The following is a 19,185-nucleotide window of genomic DNA, read 5'->3' on the forward strand; positions in this document are numbered from 1 at the left end:
AGGATTGAATCTTGCTTTTGTCGATTTCATGGGGTGATGAATTTTATTTCCCCTTGAAACAAATTCAAAATGAACTGCTCACTTCATTCAATTTGTTTCAAGTTACACATGAATGTCAATACTGATGACGCACCTGTACAAACTTCAATGGACACAACTGGAGTGCATTCTCCACAGTGAAAAATGATCGATTCTTCCCGGGAGTTAGGCATCCATGCGTTAAATAGGCGCCATTAATATATGATCAATACATTGTGTTTATTTAAAAATACATGAGTATTATTTGTTAGCCTGACAGTTGATTATTAAAAAATCATTAACATTAACTTTCTAGATATATTGAATTCCAGTCATATCATATATCATATATATCCGTTCACATATACTAAATATAGATATGAACGGAAATTCAAATACATTTTCATTCTACGAAAATTAATCTTCGCGATATTGTTTTGAAACCAGAATCACGAAAAAAAAAATTTGGTGACGGTATCATCGATTAGGTTTAAATCAAGAATGATTGTGAAAGATGAATACAAAAGAAGTTTTATTGTAACTGCGTTTACGAAAACTACACTTTGTGTAAAGTTATGTATCGGCAATAATGATGGCATTACTATATTTAACAATAGATAAGGTTTAAATGTTATCAATACAATAGTATAGGACACCTATATATACAGGTAATGACTTAGGAATTCCACACAATAACGGGACGGATTGCAACACGTTTTTTAGCGTTATTCGTCGTTAACATTACGTGTAGCTAAAAATTGATTACGTTCAATATTTTCATCCCGGTCTCTATGGCTGTATTATAAAACTAATATTTGATTTTTTAAATTTGTTTTTTCATGTTTTGATTTCGTGATTCATGTTACGGTATTTTAACAACCAAGGTTTTTAAGAGACAATTCACTATAGGCTAATTATTTTACATAACCAAGAAGCAAATTATGGCATAAATGTATGTTCTACATTTCTTATGCAGCATATGACATAAAATATTGACAAATTCCACGTCATTTTTTTAGTATTTTAATTGAGACCGTTGTAATAACAACACGTTAAACAAATGAACTACATAACCACTGAGGAGGTGATAAAATGATTTTTAGGCAAGATAATTCACCTAATAAGGTAAACACACTACTGTCAGAGCAATTTGAGCAGCTCTAGACTAAAGTTGCATTACTCTACGAACAAGGGACAGGGTTCGGCATACAAGAAGTTCGACCAAATGTGTAATGACGGAGAGCGAGCGAGTTTGAACATTTCACACGTATTTCATCACCATGGGCTTTTCTTGCATATCACAGTAAAACCGACTGATCTAATTTCCATTAAAACTGGTTTTTTTCGATATATGTACAAATTTTAATGTTCCTTGTACTGAATTGTCCTTTAAGAACATGTCAGGTTTTGGTAATTGGAAGATTTTAGAACTCTGGGATTCATTTAAAATGGACATACATTATTAAAGTAAAGCAAATTGATGCATTAAATATATATACCCACCTTTATGCTATCAGATACAGGTGTAAAATATGGTTTTCTACTTCATTATATTATTTTCTAGCAGTGAGATGTAATGCAGTGATTTGAATATATTTCTTTTTTCAGATTAAAAAAAATGGCGACTTCTTCCAACCTAACATCATACCGCAATGTTCTTGTCTATATTGGCAAGAACCTTGAAACAGGTCAGTTAAACCTTATTTCTCCATTTTCATTAAATAAAATGTCCTTTGTCATTTTTGTGTTCTTGTGCAATTAATATCTCCTTTAAAAATACTAGTTAAAAAAGACAAACTACTTTGACAAAGTTACAGTTTGAATCATATATTTTCTAATTTTCTTGGTCGGTATATACTAAGTATCCTAATCAAAAAGTCAAACTACTTTGACACTATTGGAATTCTTATTTCTAATAACACCAACGCTGTATTCTCAATGGAAAGGTGACGTGAAAAGTGCGAAGTTTGTCATTGGCGCAAACAAAAAGTTGTTTCCCTCCGGCGATCTGAAAGGCGTTAGCACTACTGGAGAGGAACTCATGGTACTTTTGGAGAGGAAAGGATTCATATCTGATTCCAATGTTGAAAACCTGCACTCACTTTTGGGGCAGATTGGCTGCATACAGCTTTCTTCCAAACAAGAGCCTTTGAAAAATAAGCTTATCCTCAGGAAAGAAGGTGAGGTGTAAATTTGCTTCTTCTCTTTATGATGGGTACATTGTAATCTAATCTGTCTAATTATATCTGTCGATAGTGTAATGTACGATGTAAATCATTTTTTAAAGTTCAGAGGTAATATTGACGTTTTTGGGTTGTGTTGTAGATTTTGACGTTTTGAGGTATTATTATTTATAGTAATACTATTTTTTCCTGTAGAATGTTTCTATCAACGTTTATCTATCAAACGTTGAATGATACTGTATACACACATAGGATGACATTTTACAAGTGTTGGTCGTCTCATTTTCCCTAAGAGAACCAGTTGTTTATCCACAAGTTGATAAATCTTCCTGCCTTGCCCATTTTTATAATACATATGTGTAAGTAGGATCGGAAGTTCGTCCGATGTTCCCGGAATATTTTCTGTTCCAAGTTTGAATATGATACTTTTTGATAGCAGAAAGTCTTGTCGCACATCTAGACTTGTCGCCTTTATTACTTATTGATGCTTTTGAACAATTTTGAAAACTAATGAAACATTGATACATTTAACGAGTTATCCTATTTGTACGAAGTAAATATAGTTTCTAATTATTTTATATATTTCAACAGCAAAATGGAAAGTTGGATATGCCACCGTTCCACACTTCCTGAAAGTGAAACACTGTACCGCATTAGAAGAGGCATTGCTCGCAGAGAACATAATTGCTATTTTGGGTAAGTATCATAAAAAATCAAGCAAAGATTGCAAGATATGTAAAGTAAAGATAAACAAAGCATGAGAAAGATTATTACCATATAGCCCGCTACTTTATTTTTTGTGGGCATGATATTTTTGCGATTTTGTGGGTCATCGCTATGATTACGAATTTTTGATCCGTGAATGAGTTAAATCATATATACATTTGAAGTCAAATTGCGAAATTTTGGTTTTCTAAATTGTCATCTCCCAGTTTAAGGACGCAAAATTTGGATACGCGAAAGTAAGCGATTATACGATATGATCGCATACCTACTGTATGTAATTGATATAACAAACGTATATGTTTGCTCGAACAGGTCCACCAGCGACAGGAAAAACCCAATTGGCATGCAATTACGCACAGGAATTCTTCAAGGAGAACGGGGAATCAGTAATATGGAAGCTAGACTGTGAAGGGAGAACAGAGTTAATCAAATCAATGATTGACCTCTTAGAACGCCTTCAAATGAAACCGGAAGGCAATAACAAGGACAAGGCACATTACTTGGAGGAGATGGGACAGATGGTGCTGGATAATCTGGGAGGGCCCAAAAACAAGCTAGGAAAACACACTTGCTCATCTTTTGACGACGTTGGCGATTCATGTAACGAAATCATGAGCAAGATTCTGAAAGATCTTCAAGGAAAACTCACGAAATGTCAAAATTATTGCTACTATGAATGGCGATATTGGCATTGCATGTAGAACCATGGAGGTTACTGGCTTACTAGACGAGGAAGTTATTCCTTTCTTCAGACATAGTTCAGATTCAGACAGAACGCAATCGGCTATTACAAATGCTAAGGATGAAGATATTAAAGCTTTGGCCAAATTATTCGGGAACTCGCCATTCGGTTTGATGCTATCTAAACACTACATCGAAAAATCGGGGATGGACCTTTTAGAGTTCACAAAAATGTTAAAGGAAGATGAACAATTTTTCGATGCTGCAGAAGATCACGCAGAAAACATCGGTCAGTACTACAAAAAACGACTAATTGCCGCAAACAGAATTATTTTGGAAAGAGTGGAACTAAAACTGAACGATGACGGTAAGATACTACTGTCTCTCATCCCTTTCCTACATCACGAACATATTCAAGTCGGAGTATTGTCTAGACTACTCAAGAGTGTGGATCTATTCATGGCCACAAATACGAAGACAGCAATGTCATAGAAAGACTTAGAAAGTATGCTCTCTGTGACTTGAAGGGTCTTGGCCATGACCGCGTTATATCAATACACGCTTTAACACAAATGGCTCTTTTGAATCGCCTGTCCACGAAGGAGAGAAATCAGCGAATTCTTAGTTTACTTAATTTTTTCGCCACGAACATGATCATGGATTGTAGATTATGGTCATCAATGCAGACGAATATCTTGTTTATCGACCACGCTATGAATGTTCTCCGGATGGCTGAAGCGCTAAGCGACCCTTGTGACACGATCAAGGTTTTGATATGTTACGTGAGCACGCTTGTCGGTGTGACATTCCGTATCAAAGGCGTCGACAACTTCTTGGTAAATCAATACCTCACTCGAGCCATGACGCATTGCTTTCAAATGATTGGGGAAGATCCTTCTCAATTTGGATTAGACCTCTCTGGAGATACGAGGTCTGACAAAAGACACATCACAGAGCACACTAGAAAAGAAGGTATTCTGGTTGAAAAGTTAAGCTCTCTTAAAGCAAAAATTCCAGACAAATTCATCAAAGAATTTATTCCCTCCATGAAACGTCCAGACAAGGACATGGAACACCTGAAGACACGGTCGAATCTACCCCGGTTTTCTTTCAAAAGAGCTAGGAAGCGAACTGCATAGCGAGCTTGTTAAGAAGAAGCTGTCAGCACCTCTCGACGTTGTCCGCGAGTTTTTCTTTGTTGAACTGTTAATTGTCATACTTTTACAACAACGGCCGAAATCACTACTTACAGAAACATTTACGCAAAAAGTTTATGGAATTATCATGGGGCTGGGCGAACAGCTGAAAGAGAAATGTCCCAATTTTCTTTCAATACAGTTTCTGATAACTCAGAGGAACGGCCTTCTGTACAAACTACTAAAGGTTGATCAAACAAATACAACAAATGAAGAAAAGTTGATGGTACTTCGTAGTGCTGTAACAAAGTACACCTCGTTGCTTCATGACAAAGAATATTACTTCGAATTTGGAGTTTTGAAGCTCAGTAAAGAATGTAAGAACTTTCACCACACAGCAATGTGTCGGAAATTCCTGCTCAAATGTTACTGCCGTCTGTTCGAACTGCATACTACAGACACAGAAAAGCGAGAAACCTATGGACTGGGTATGGAATGTGCTAAGAAACTAACAGACTTAATGAAAGAAATGGCTGACTTTACTGCACTTCCTGGACTCCATGTTCAGTTAGCGAAATTTTACATGTTAAAGTCACCAGAAGGAGGGAGTCATATAGCGAAAGCCATTGAGCATTTGGAGGAAGCAGACACAATGGAGAAGAACACGGATGTCGGATTGTCACATTTTCGTCTCCAAGCCCTGTTTGGGTTGGTCGTCTGCTATCGAGAGATCGGGGACGCGGACAGTCTGCAAAGAGCAAGAGACATCTCGTGCCTTCTTATCAGCAAACTGCACTCATGCAATTCACAAGAAAGCTTAAACAAAGCACACAGACATCTAAACGAAATTAATGAAATACTAAATTCCTAAGCAGTAAAATTCAGAGATTACCTTTTACTTGTAAAAATATAATTTCGCTAACTGCTGTTTAGTGCTTTAAATTCGCGGGGTCCATATTTTCTCTTGTGAGATGTGTCATTTTGGATAAGGTTCACACCAAACAGACGTCTCGACGATGGTACGATAAAATTATATGTCTTGAATTTGCGGGTTTCAGTAAAACCACTAATATAGCAAAAATATACGACCCGCGAAATTTACCCGCTATACAGTGGTTTTCTACCAGCATTTAAGTTTGTTAGATTTCGCTGCTTTTTATTACATGTGTATGTCCTTTTTAGCTCAATAAGGAAAGGACTATTTACTGCAGACATTCATGTGTTAATATCACCATCGAATAGGATAGATGTATAGGTTCCTACACAGAAATGTTGATGTGCAGAAAGGTTCATCCTCGATACTCCAGGGGTTCCGATCACTTAAGATCTCTACACCCTGGACTATCTCATAGTAACTGAAGGCAGCTCCAGTGAAAAAATCTGAACCAATCATAGGCCTGCAAAAATTTTCTTTGAAGACTACAGAGAGAGCAACTTCCAACTTCAAAGCCACATAGTCAACCATAATGTACCGTTATACGGCTCCAGTTTTACTATGATATAGTCCAGGGGTCTAGAGATCATTAGTGATCGGAACACCTTGAGTATCGAGGATGAAAACAGGCATGCTAAGTATTATTATACTCAAGTAATTTCAGAAGAACATGACACTTTAGAAACTTAGTTTTTGTGCTATAACACTATTTTTCGATAAACTATACTTGTAAACGTTTAAATAAATGTGAAAGTCTATATGTGATGTACATCTTCTATCGTCTCAATTTCAATGAAATACAGGAACATAAGTTGCTTCGCCCATCTTTGATAATTTGCTGAAAGTTTATGTGATAATTTTCAAATTGTGCCTATAATTTACGTACTTGCTTTTAGCAGCATAGATGTATGTTATACAATGTTATCATACCTGGGGAAATTACCAGCTAATCGATAATTTGATTGTTATATAAGATAACAACTAGCATTTATATGATTATACTATTCCATTGATATTATGGTAGTCATTAGACTGTGTATATGATTATACTATTCCACGGATGTCAGGGTAGTCATTACATTATGTATATGATTATACTATTCCACGGATGTCAGGGTAGTCATTACATTATGTATATGATTATTCTATTCCACGGATGTCAGGGCAGTCATTACACTGTGTATATGATTATACTATTCCACGGATGTCAGGGCAGTCATTACACTGTGTATATGATTATACTATTCCACGGATGTCAGGGTAGTCATTACACTGTGTATATGATTATACTATTCCACGGATGTCAGGGTAGTCATTACATTATGTATATGATTATACTATTCCACGGATGTCAGGGTAGTCATTACATTATGTATATGATTATACTATTCCACGGATGTCAGGGTAGTCATTACATTATGTATATGATTATACTATTCCACGGATGTCAGGGTAGTCATTACATTATGTATATGATTATACTATTCCACGGATGTCAGGGTAGTCATTACATTATGTATATGATTATACCATTCCACGGATGTCAGGGTAGTCATTACATCATGTATATGATTATACTATTCCACGGATGTCAGGGTAGTCATTACACTGTGTATATGATTATACTATTCCACGGATGTCAGGGTAGTCATTACACTATGTATATGATTATACTATTCCACGGATGTCAGGGTAGTCATTACATTATGTATATGATTATACTATTCCACGGATGTCAGGGTAGTCATTACATTATGTATATGATTATACTATTCCACGGATGTCAGGGTAGTCATTACATTATGTATATGATTATACTATTCCACGGATGTCAGGGTAGTCATTACATTATGTATATTATTATATTATTCCACGGATGTCAGGGTAGTCATTACATTATGTATATGATTATACTATTCCACGGATGTCAGGGTAGTCATTACATTATGTATATGATTATACTATTCCACGGATGTCAGGGTAGTCATTACATTATGTATATGATTATACTATTCCACGGATGTCAGGGTAGTCATTACATTATGTATATGATTATACTATTCCACGGATGTCAGGGTAGTCATTACATTATGTATATGATTATACTATTCCACGGATGTCAGGGTAGTCATTACATTATGTATATGATAATACTATTCCACGGATGTCAGGGTAGTCATTACATTATGTATATGATTATACTATTCCACCGGATGTCAGGGTAGTCATTACATTATGTATATGATTATACTATTCCACGGATGTCAGGGTAGTCATTACATTATGTATATGATATACTATTCCACGGATGTAGGGTGTCATTACATTATGTATATGATTATACTATTCCACGGATGTCAGGGTAGTCATTACATTATGTATATGATTATACTATTCCACGGATGTCAGGGTAGTCATTACATTATGTATATGATTATACTATTCCACGGATGTCAGGGTAGTCATTACATTATGTATATGATTATACTATTCCACGGATGTCAGGGTAGTAGTCATTACATTATGTATATGATTATACGTTAGGTAGTCATATTATATATTATTCCACGGATGTCAGGGTAGTCATTACATTATGTATATGATTATACTATTCCACGGATGTCAGGGTAGTCATTACACTATGTATATGATTATACTATTCCACGGATGTCAGGGTAGTCATTACACTATGTATATGATTATACTATTCCACGGATGTTAGGGTAGTCATTTACATTATGTATATGATTATACTATTCCACGGATGTCATGTAGGTAGTCATTACATTATGTATATGATTATACTATTCCACGGATGTCAGGGTAGTCATTACATTATGTATATGATTATACTATTCCACGGATGTAGGGTAGTCATTACACTATGTATATGATTATACTATTCCACGGATGTCAGGGTAGTCATTACATTATGTATATGATTATACTATTCCACGGATGTCAGGGTAGTCATTACATTATGTATATGATTATACTATTCCACGGATGTCAGGGTAGTCATTACATTATGTATATGATTATACTATTCCACGGATGTAGGATAGTTCATTACATTATGTATATGATTATACATTCACGGTAGTAGTACTAGTTTTAGTCATTACATTATGTATATGATTATACTATTCCACGGATGTCAGGGTAGTCATTACATTACATTATGTATATATGATTATACTATTCCACGGATGTCAGGGTAGTCATTACATTATGTATATGTATTATACTATTCCACGGATGTCAGGGTAGTCATTACATTATGTATATGATTATACTATTCCACGGATGTCAGGGTAGTCATTACATTATGTATATGATTATACTATTCCACGGATGTCAGGGTAGTCATTACATTATGTATATGATTATACTATTCCACGGATGTTAGGATAGTCATTACACTTTGTATATGATTATACTATTCCACGGATGTCAGGGCAGTCATTACATTATGTATATGATTATACTATTCCACGGATGTAGGATAGTATTACATTATGTATATGATTATACTATTCCACGGATGTCAGGGTAGTCATTACATTATGTATATGATTATACTATTCCACGGATGTCAGGGTAGTCATTACATTATGTATATGATTATACTATTCCACGGATGTCAGGGTAGTCATTACATTATGTATATGATTATACTATTCCACGGATGTCAGGGTAATCATTACATTATGTATATGATTATACTATTCCACGGATGTCAGGGTAATCATTACATTATGTATATGATTATACTATTCCACGGATGTCAGGGTAATCATTACATTATGTATATGATTATATTATTCCGCGGATGTCAGGGTAATCATTACATTATGTATATGATTATACTATTCCACGGATGTCAGGGTAATCATTACATTATGTATATGATTATATTATTCCGCGGATGTCAGGGTAGTTATTACATTATATTATAATACTAACCATACGGTAGTTTAATTTATTTTATTACTGATAATATGATTTTCTGAATGCTGGCAGGCACGTCATCACACACAGTATTTATCTATTATTGTATAACGCTTCAAATTCTCGGGTTTAGTCAACAGAGCATATTCATATATTTTTTTTTGCAATACACTGACTCTTATCTTAAATACATCACTTTTGCATAACAGAACTGATATTCAAATGTACACTGGTGTTTTGATGTGGGGATACTTTCAATAGCAATGCAATTCCCTCTGTTATTTAACAAGCCAAAATTTGATTTTTTTTTAAATGGTATCGATTTCTTTCCACTAGGAATAACTAAAAGGTATATTCTTACTTATTCAAGACTTTCAGTATAATAGTATGATGTAAGTCTTTTAAATGTAAATGTTTATAGTTGCTTGAAAATATAATCCTTATTGTTGAACTGTAGACAATCCTGCACAAAGCACGTTGTCATTTAGTTTCCGGTCACATCGATCATCATCAAACTATTGTGTCAAAGGTCATGTCCAGTGCAGGGTCGTTATATCTACTAACCTTTTCTTTAAGTACGACCCTCGTGAATAACGAGAAAATGGTCGATTGTAACCCCAAGGGTGGAAAATATCACAAATTTTGATACCAAAACAGTCTGTTTTTAACGTCAGTTACAGCATCTTGACGTCGCTCGATTATTGATGACGTCGACAAAATTTAATGGTAACACGAATGATCGAATCAAAATTTACATTTATCCGCCTTTACGGGTTAGGAGTGTATACACTACGTGTGGTAATAACTGAATTTTCGTCCATGGTTACATTTGTTTTTTATTATTTGTTTTATAAAACCCTGCGAGTTGAATAGTCTCGCCTATTCTGGTAGAAATAACATTCATACATTTATATTACGATACTCACTTTGTTTGGAGTCAATATATAATAAAATCATTATACAGGGCCATGTGATAATGCTATAATCTAAGTATATTTTTTCCGACGTGCAATATATGTATTTTCTTTTGAACGTTGATTTCCTGTGATACGTTATGTTATTATAAACCGACATGGCAAACAGCTATTTTAGTTGTAAGTTCTGTATTATTCTAATGATAATAATTAACATAAAATCACAATTATGGATTTTCTGCTTAGAACGTTGAATATAAATAAAAATGTTTTTATTTACTTTTTTGATATTCGTATTCCGTTTATCACTAACCATAATTATCATTATGCTTGGGGATTGATCAACACAAAACAACCTTAAATCGAAACAAATTAAGACGTTTCATATAACCGGGAAACTCCGGCTATCCTCCACCAACAAACCTGGCACATCCTAGCATGGCCCTGGCTGTTAATAGGACGTTAAATATCAAAGAAACAAGTTAACAAAGCATGACTATTTATTGACTCGTTCCCTATCCGGGCCTCGAACTCATGATCTACGGCACCCAATCGCCTAGCCAAACATACCTGCGCCTTCTACCACTGCGCCACATCCACATCCCCACATTTAGGACGTTAAACAAATAAACCCCCATTAGGATATCATACACTTTATATTATCATACGATCTATCAAAGATAAAATATGGTAAATTATTACATAATATGGGGCTTTAATCAACCTTGTTTAATTGTTTATAACTGGTTTAATTAATTTCATAGTACATAGCCACTCATGTAAGATCCTCTGTATGTACAAAGCATAAGTTACGGATAAATAACTAAGTGTCATGAGGAAATGTTTGTGCTGGCATTTGCATATGAAAGCACAAACAAGCGTACACTACCCACTCAGGCTGCTCAATGATGAGTGAAATATGTGTAAGTAACAGTGTTTATGGATTTGCACAACTGTGTTGTCACTTTCTGTTCAAACTTCATCGTTTCTACCGATCGCGATGTGTCGGTACGGATGAAGGAAGCACAGGCGACTGATTAGTTTAGCTTGATTTTACATTGGTAAGTATAATGTTCTGATATACAATGCCATATTTGCACTACGTACGAAATATGATAATTGAAAGGGAATATACTTCCTTGTTTGAATGCCAATACATTATAAGGGACTCTTACCGGTAAACCAAATTACTTAGTTATTGCTATATTTCCTATATCTCTTAAATAGTGATTCTCAATAGCCGTAGCCATTTGTCAACAATCAATGTTTTATGAATTCATTCATATAAAAAATATGTAACAATACCTAGCATGGTTTAACAAATGAGTAAATAGAGTGATTGTTGTTATCGTTGTTAGGCATTTAACATAATACATTCACTGGGCTATATATAGTAATATTCACTGACAAGCAGACTGTATTGTATGTGTACTGCTATCATCTGATTTCTCTTTGTATATAGCGTGACATGTCCAACTGATCTCTTTTGGTGAAATAGATCGCAGTTTTGTTTACTGGTAAGATAAAATACGGCACATGCACATAATCCTCGATACTCCAGGGCTTCCGATCACTTACGATCTCTACACCCCTGGACTATCTCATAGTAAAACTGGAGGCAACAGAACAGAACAGGTAATTTAGTCATTTGATGTACATCAAAAGAGCCGTATAACGGTACACTGTGGTTGACTGTGTGACTTTGATGTTAGGCTTCGCTCTCTCTGTAGTCTTCAAAGGAAATCTTTGCTAGCCTGTGATTGGTCAAATGTTTTCCGCTGAGCTGCCTTCAATTTCACTATGAGATAGTCCAGGGGTGTAGAGATCGTAAGTGATCGGAAGCCCTGGAGTATCGAGGATGATGCACATAGAACAAACAGTATAGGATATAATGGGATCGATTCCCTATAGATACCATTTTAGCCCAGCTCTCACATTTGCTCATGTAGAGAGAAAATTCAGTATTGTTTATGTAAAATAACTATTCATCATGTACTATTTTGATTTTGTCATAATTCCATAAATTGTTTGTAAAATTTACTATAAGTTTCCCTCATACCTGCAATACAACAGTGACGTCACTGCGTCAACAAAATTACTATTTTCAAGATGAATCTTAACGTTATTTTCGGAAACTATGTTGATGTTACTATAAAGAATACAAACACAACGGATTTGGGTTAAAAACTGTCATACAGTTGCGGTTTTCTTCCAACTTTTTTCTCCAAATGGCGGGATAACAAATAGTTACAATTTCAAAATTTTAGCAACACTTCTAGGAACGAGAGAATTTTTTTTTCATTTTTCATATGTGGACATCAAGGATAGGGATATTCTACCTTCGGGATCACAAAATTTTGAAAACTCCTCGACAAGCCTCGGGCTTTCCAACATTTTGTGACCTTGGGTATATATATGAAAGTGTCTTATAGTATTAATGTTCCATCATACTATTTTCAGGAGGAATAAAATGCCCAGAGAAATCATATGTAAACCGGCTTAATACATGAGCTATAAGTCGGGCGACTATGGAATCATTTGTTTCATTTACAAATATCATGTGCTAGAGCTGGAGGGTGTGGTGCAAAAATTAGAATTGAAATGTTATAGTTTTGAAATGATACAGCTTTGGAATGATACATATTCGATTTGTTGTGAGACCTACTGGAGGTTCATGTATTAAAACTTTTCTCAATGTAGCATACTTATCCTTATAATTCAATTTACTAAATATATCAAAAATTCCGAACTCATATTTGTTGATGAAATCATTACGCCGATATATCAGCCAATCAAAAGCGACGTTACAAACAACAACTCGATTTTTCCTTTATGGGCTGATAAAGTAATATTTTAAGCCAATGAAAATGCTTGTTACAATTAATTAAATTACAACCCATTAAAGATTACAATTGTAAATTTTTTAATATCCAAAATAGTTTGTAAAGTAATATGAATGCATAGATGATAAATAAATCAAAGTAGACAAAAAAAATTAAGACTATATATCTAGAAAAAACAAGAAATAAAAAAAGAAAAATAACTGTAAGAACAACAAACATCATTTTAGAACCTAGTGGATGAAAGGATATTCAGGACGTTTAATTTTGATACCTTGACTTATCTTTTCGTATCCGCGGTAGGAGGTGGCGTCACACTCATGTGTGAAATCTGTTCAAAACTGTTGAACGTGTATTGGGACTACAGTTATAAAGCGATAGTGCAACCAACTTGGGACAAAGGATTGTGTTGTTTTGTATGTGTGTTTGTGTACCATTTAAATAGAATTAGGCACGTCGCCAACTTATTTATTCGACTATGGAATTACATTATATTCTACCTTTATTTCAGGTCTAGCGCTTCTAGAAAAAACGATTTAAAATGCCGTCAAAAAGTGATTTTGAAGAATTGCTCCGAAATATAAGTAAAGAATTAACAGAAAGTAAGTGGCTCTCTTAATACAGTATTACAAATTACCGCAGCTGCTTATCAAACCTATTTACTGTAAACGTGCATACTTTAGCGGTTATCTTATTTTAGTGGTTTTGCGCCAATCGTATTTTCGGTATACCTTTTATATAACTATTACAGCGATTGTGCGAATTCATCACTGCGCTAACCTGTTCCAGATCACGTTTTCTCTAAAATTTGATAGCGCCAAAATAATTAATTACAATACCCCAAAAAGCATTGCTGGCTTGCTCTAGACGGTCTCTAAATCTCGTTAGCTGTACCTGTTATGAATATCACATTTACGCAATGCTGTCGATATTTCAATATTCCTTGATGTGCTCTTATACACGCAGAAAAACGTGATGAACTGAAATTTCTTGGAAGAATCTTTTTTGACAACCTTGAGGAGACGGAGGGTTTAGAGAGATGTGCTACAGGCAAGGACGTGCTGGATTTCTTCGTTAGGAAAGAAATCATCAGCAAACACAACGTTTCGAAATTACAGTCTAGTTTTGAAAATATCGGTGGCTGTAATAGAATTCGAGAAATGCTGAATCTATATACAGAAAAAATGAAAAATATTCATTCAGGTAGGTGTCAATTAATTGATTAAATACATGTAATAACAAATAAGCCGTTTGTTGAGGATTGTGGAACAAAACAAGTATTATGTATGCTTTCCTGCGATCAATATTGATGAAATATATATTTTTTGCATTCCATTTTTATGTTAGTAAAATTCATGTTTAATAAGTCGACTGAGGTCGACATTTACACACATCCTTAGCAGCTTGAAAAGTCCATGTCAATGAATAAGTATACATTTATATCGCTGGTATCGTAGGTGACAGACCTAACGCTTGTATCTCCGAAACGTCTGGTTATATTATCACAGTTTAAGTTAAGACCTCTTTACCATATGCGTGAATGTTTGTTTATATTCGCAATGTATTTCATGATGATGTTTTTTTTATTTCAGCGCATGAGGATATATATACGTTATATTTTGGTATCAATGTTCTCTTCTTCTTGAAGGCCAATTGTTTTCTGTTTGTTTCAGCCAAGGAGAGATCCATGTGGCAAGAACTAGTTCCCAATTTTGTTGAGACACTGACATGCAAGAAAGTGAAAGAACGTGTAGAGAAAGAACATTTGGCGATACTCAGGGGTATGTTAAATTGGTTTACCAGATATGATATTTATATATCTTATCATACCTTACTCTGATACAATAGGAAACAAATATGTTAGTAAAATTGTTTTCCAGTCGTCTTTAACTTATCCTTATACATTACACTATATCTTGCAGGACCACCCGCTGCAGGAAAATCCCAAACATGTTGTTGGTATGCAAGCGACTTTCGACAACACGCTAAACACATAGCATACAAGCTTCAATGTAAAAGTAAAGACGACCTATTAACGAGCTTTAGAGGCTTTTTGGAATTTTCGAAGATGAAATTTGAACAAGAGAATGAAGAAAAAAGTGAGTATGTCAAACACATGGCGGAAGTTGCTATATCTTTAATAAAAAGTGGCGAAAAGGGCGGCAAAGTGTATCTGCTCATCTTTGACGATGTTACTGAAGAGACATGCGGGGAAGTGGAACAAATCATTAACTCATTTCGTGAAACTCACAAAGCAAGAAATCTCAGAATGTTATGCTCTACTAACTACTCTAAGTTTTACGAACAGTGTACTCAAAATGAAAATGTTTTTGAGGTTGTTGAGGGAGTTGAGAAATCAGAGGCTTTAAAGTTTTTCAAGGAACCAATCAAACAGAAAAATTCCGAAAAAGACATTCAGGCTTTGGCAAAAACAATGGGATATCTACCCTACGGATTGGTTCTTGCGAACTCGTATATGTACACGACTGGCATGTCGGTAAAGATGTACATAGACAAACTCTCGGACAAAGAGTTTCTTAAACAAGTAGAGAAAGTTATGAGAGGTACCTCACAAGAATATGCAAAAGGTCTAGTATCTGCTCAGATGCTCACAATCGAAAGAGTGGAAGAGACTTCGTCAGTATATATGAAGATGCTATTACAGTTCATACCTTTCCTGCACCACCACGAAATCCCAATGCGACTTCTGAAAAAGCTACTTCCAGACAGCATGGACGACAGAGATAAAGACACTGTCGTTTTCGAGCTGATAGCGAACATTCGAAAGTATTGTATAAGCGGTGAAATTCAATTTGAGCACCAGACGCAAGCCATTTCCATACACGCTGTGACAGCATTGGTATTAGATTTGAGATTATCCAGGGAAGAGAAAGAGTCGACCGTCAGGGATTTGCTCTGTTTCTTTTGCAAAAATATCAGCATTGATTGCCGGCTTCATCTAACTCTGCTCAGCAACTTAGAACTGCAGCCTCACGCTACCAAAGTTGTTCTGTGTGCTACTAAATTGAAATTAGACAAAGAGAAAGCATGCATATTTCTAATGTGTACCCTTCATGCCGCCATCGGGGTAACTTTTCGAGTGAGTGGAGTGGAAAGCTTGCTAGCAGATGAACATTTAAACGAAGCAAAGAAACTTGGGTTTCAGCTAATCAAAACTGATCCCGAGACGCTTATGATAACGACAGAAGAAATGGAAGCATTAGACGGTATGGAATACATTGAGGATGACAGAAATAGGCGGAGACGTGCAGATAGCATTTTCCAAGATTTTCTTGTCATCTATTCGAGCCAAAACAAATATACTGGAAGCGATGAAAGGGACAGCGAGATGGAGAAGCATCGACAAAACGCAAAAATGAAAGATTTGCAAACTAAAAAGATGTTCCAAGATCTAGTAAATGTAACGAAAGACTTCCCTGAAGACTTGATACCAGACATCGTTATACACACAGAACGAACTGTTCATGATTTAGATCATTTGGAAAAAGTTGCTGAGTTTTCTGGAGACAAGAAACATGTTGATGAACGTAAAAGAGGCCGACTCAGCAATGAATTGTACAGAAAACTGCTTGACAAACAACAAGCGATGCCTCGAGATAAGCTAGGGGAAGTAACTGTTGTGGAAATGATGGTAACAATACTTTACAACAGTGGCAGAGCCCATTACTACCAAAGCAAATCCCATCACCAGTTAACACTTGTTTGCTGGAATGAACTCCGTCTGGCATACCTGCTCGGTAAATTATTGCGGGAGCGATATCCAGAATTCCCATCCGTGCAGAGTCTGATCACGAGACGAAATGGTATCTTGTACCATTGTTTGGTCAGTAGGAAGCATGTCAATGAATCCGGAAAAGAGAAGGATGATATCCTACACAAGATCATTTCCAAATACGAAGAAATGCTGAACGAAAAAGACTCGCATTACTATGAGTACGGTATCATTAAAGTTAGCGAACACCAACGTCTGCATCACGACGCAATGTGTTTGAAGCTTCTCCTCAAGTGTTACATTACCAGAATAGCGAACGCAGATGATGACGAGAACAAAAGTCGTCACTTTCAGGATGGAAAGAAACATGCCAACAAGCTGGAAAAACTTCTAGGTGACAGACACATGTGTCGGTGGCTTGCCCTTCCAGGATTCCATGTCCAAGTAGCAAGGTTTTTTCTCAAAAATGAATCGGAAAAGGCTGAGGAGCACTTCAGACTTGCCGTGAACATGGAGAAAGAGTATAATTTGCAAAGATTATCTCATTTTGCTCTGCAGGGTCAATTTGGACTGATTGACTGCCTCAAACGTCGCGGTACCAAAACTTCTCTCGAAGAGGCTGCCGACATATGCGGGATGCTGGTCAGATCTCTGCACGAATCCAATTTCAGGAAAATTTACCAAAAAGCAGTGGATACTTCAAATGAAGTCAAAAGGCTGATCGTCAAAAAGCGGCGTGTAGTACATGAAGGCGAAGGAAGTGAAACTGAATGACCTGCCTTGGAGCAGAAAAGCTTGGTTTAAAACATCTACACCATAATAACTTACCTGGTTGTTCAAAAGGTGATTGGCTTAATCACCTGGTTAGTGAAATTTTTACCTTCTTATTTGCTATAAATTCTATGATTATATCTCATTTAAAATGAGTGTTATGATACATACATGGCAGAATGTGTCAGCGTACTGTTTTTAGCTGTAATAACAACCATATCCTTTTTTTTATTTCTTTCAAGGAAGGTAGGAGTTTGCGATAGACGGTATAAAGTTATTTACGTGGTTCAAACGCTAAGCATTGGCACATACAGATGACAACACGAAACAATATATCTACTGATATTGTAATGAGCGAATCAGTGTCCCACTGATATTCTGCTAAATGTTATGGATGAGTCACAGCTACCTCTTTAATCCAGTTTCTTTCTTTTGAATCGTCGGAAGATAATCACAAGATGAAAATATAGGGTAGACGATTGTCGTTCAAGACTATTTTTATAGTTCTTCAACTGTATTTGCACTACAATATCAACATGTCGTATACCTTATACACTTCTTAGTATCAATATCGTCTAATGGTAAACAAACATTACATTTATTGACTCAGAATTTACAGCTACGTACCTCGGAGAGGAATTATATTTAAAAATAATATTTGTTGTAATGAAGTAGATATTTAATTTAACTAATGTTTCCTTTTGAATTTAATACTGTTATGGTAACACTGTTAATAAGTGATTCACAGTTTTATCGCTTATTGTTATTTGGTACCAAAAGTCTATTTTCTTTTGATATACATTGTATCATGTTCATTGATTGATGAATGTAATTTTTTAAAATATATTTATTGACAGCAAATTTGATGTAAGATAATATATTATGCTGCTTTTATACTAACGTGGTTCAATAAAGTTGTAAATGTCTCCCTGTTTATTATTGAACTTTATTACTTTATTCAAGACAAACTTTTAAAAAATGATATTTTCCAAATATGTTTTGAATATAATATAATAGGAATCTGAAAGTGATCAAATAACTTATCAAACTTTACTGGGATTCCTTTGGGCATGGTCATTTCAGATATCGAAGTTTATCTTAAACTGACCTTAAGTTTATTCATAAGCATTGAAACGATAAAAACAATCCAGCACAAAACGACTGTCAATAATGAAAGCATTTTGATGAGGTCGATAACAAAAGCTTATGGTTTTGCTAGTTTGGGGGAAAATGTGACGCTTTTGACGCGAACAGCTGATGTTAATGGAAAATTATTATGTACCGAAAAATGCAATTAA

The 19,185-nt window shown here is 35.2% G+C and overlaps 1 protein-coding gene and 1 pseudogene across 3 annotated transcripts; both read left to right on the forward strand.

The window, feature by feature from the left end:
* Positions 1-1,636: 1,636 nt before the first annotated feature.
* Positions 1,637-6,664, forward strand: LOC138313470 (uncharacterized; annotated as a pseudogene).
* A 4,749-nt stretch (positions 6,665-11,413) lies between these two features.
* On the forward strand, positions 11,414-18,767 carry LOC138313471 (uncharacterized). Of its 3 annotated transcripts, none has more exons than XM_069253894.1 (5): positions 11,414-11,604; positions 13,895-13,985; positions 14,350-14,586; positions 15,057-15,164; positions 15,306-18,766. In XM_069253894.1, the coding sequence occupies exons 2-5, from the start codon at positions 13,925-13,927 to the stop codon at positions 17,888-17,890; spliced, it is 2,991 nt and encodes a 996-aa protein (XP_069109995.1). In that variant the 5' UTR covers positions 11,414-11,604; positions 13,895-13,924; the 3' UTR covers positions 17,891-18,766. The 3 variants fall into 3 exon arrangements, with proteins under 3 accessions (XP_069109995.1, XP_069109997.1, XP_069109996.1); XM_069253895.1 differs by lacking the exon at positions 11,414-11,604 and adding an exon at positions 11,890-12,060 and having other exon boundaries at positions 15,306-18,767; XM_069253896.1 differs by lacking the exon at positions 13,895-13,985 and having other exon boundaries at positions 15,306-18,767.
* The last annotated feature ends 418 nt before the right edge of the window (positions 18,768-19,185 follow it).

Source organism: Argopecten irradians, unplaced genomic scaffold (genome assembly GCF_041381155.1).
Source record: "Argopecten irradians isolate NY unplaced genomic scaffold, Ai_NY scaffold_0699, whole genome shotgun sequence".
Classification (NCBI taxonomy): domain Eukaryota; kingdom Metazoa; phylum Mollusca; class Bivalvia; order Pectinida; family Pectinidae; genus Argopecten; species Argopecten irradians.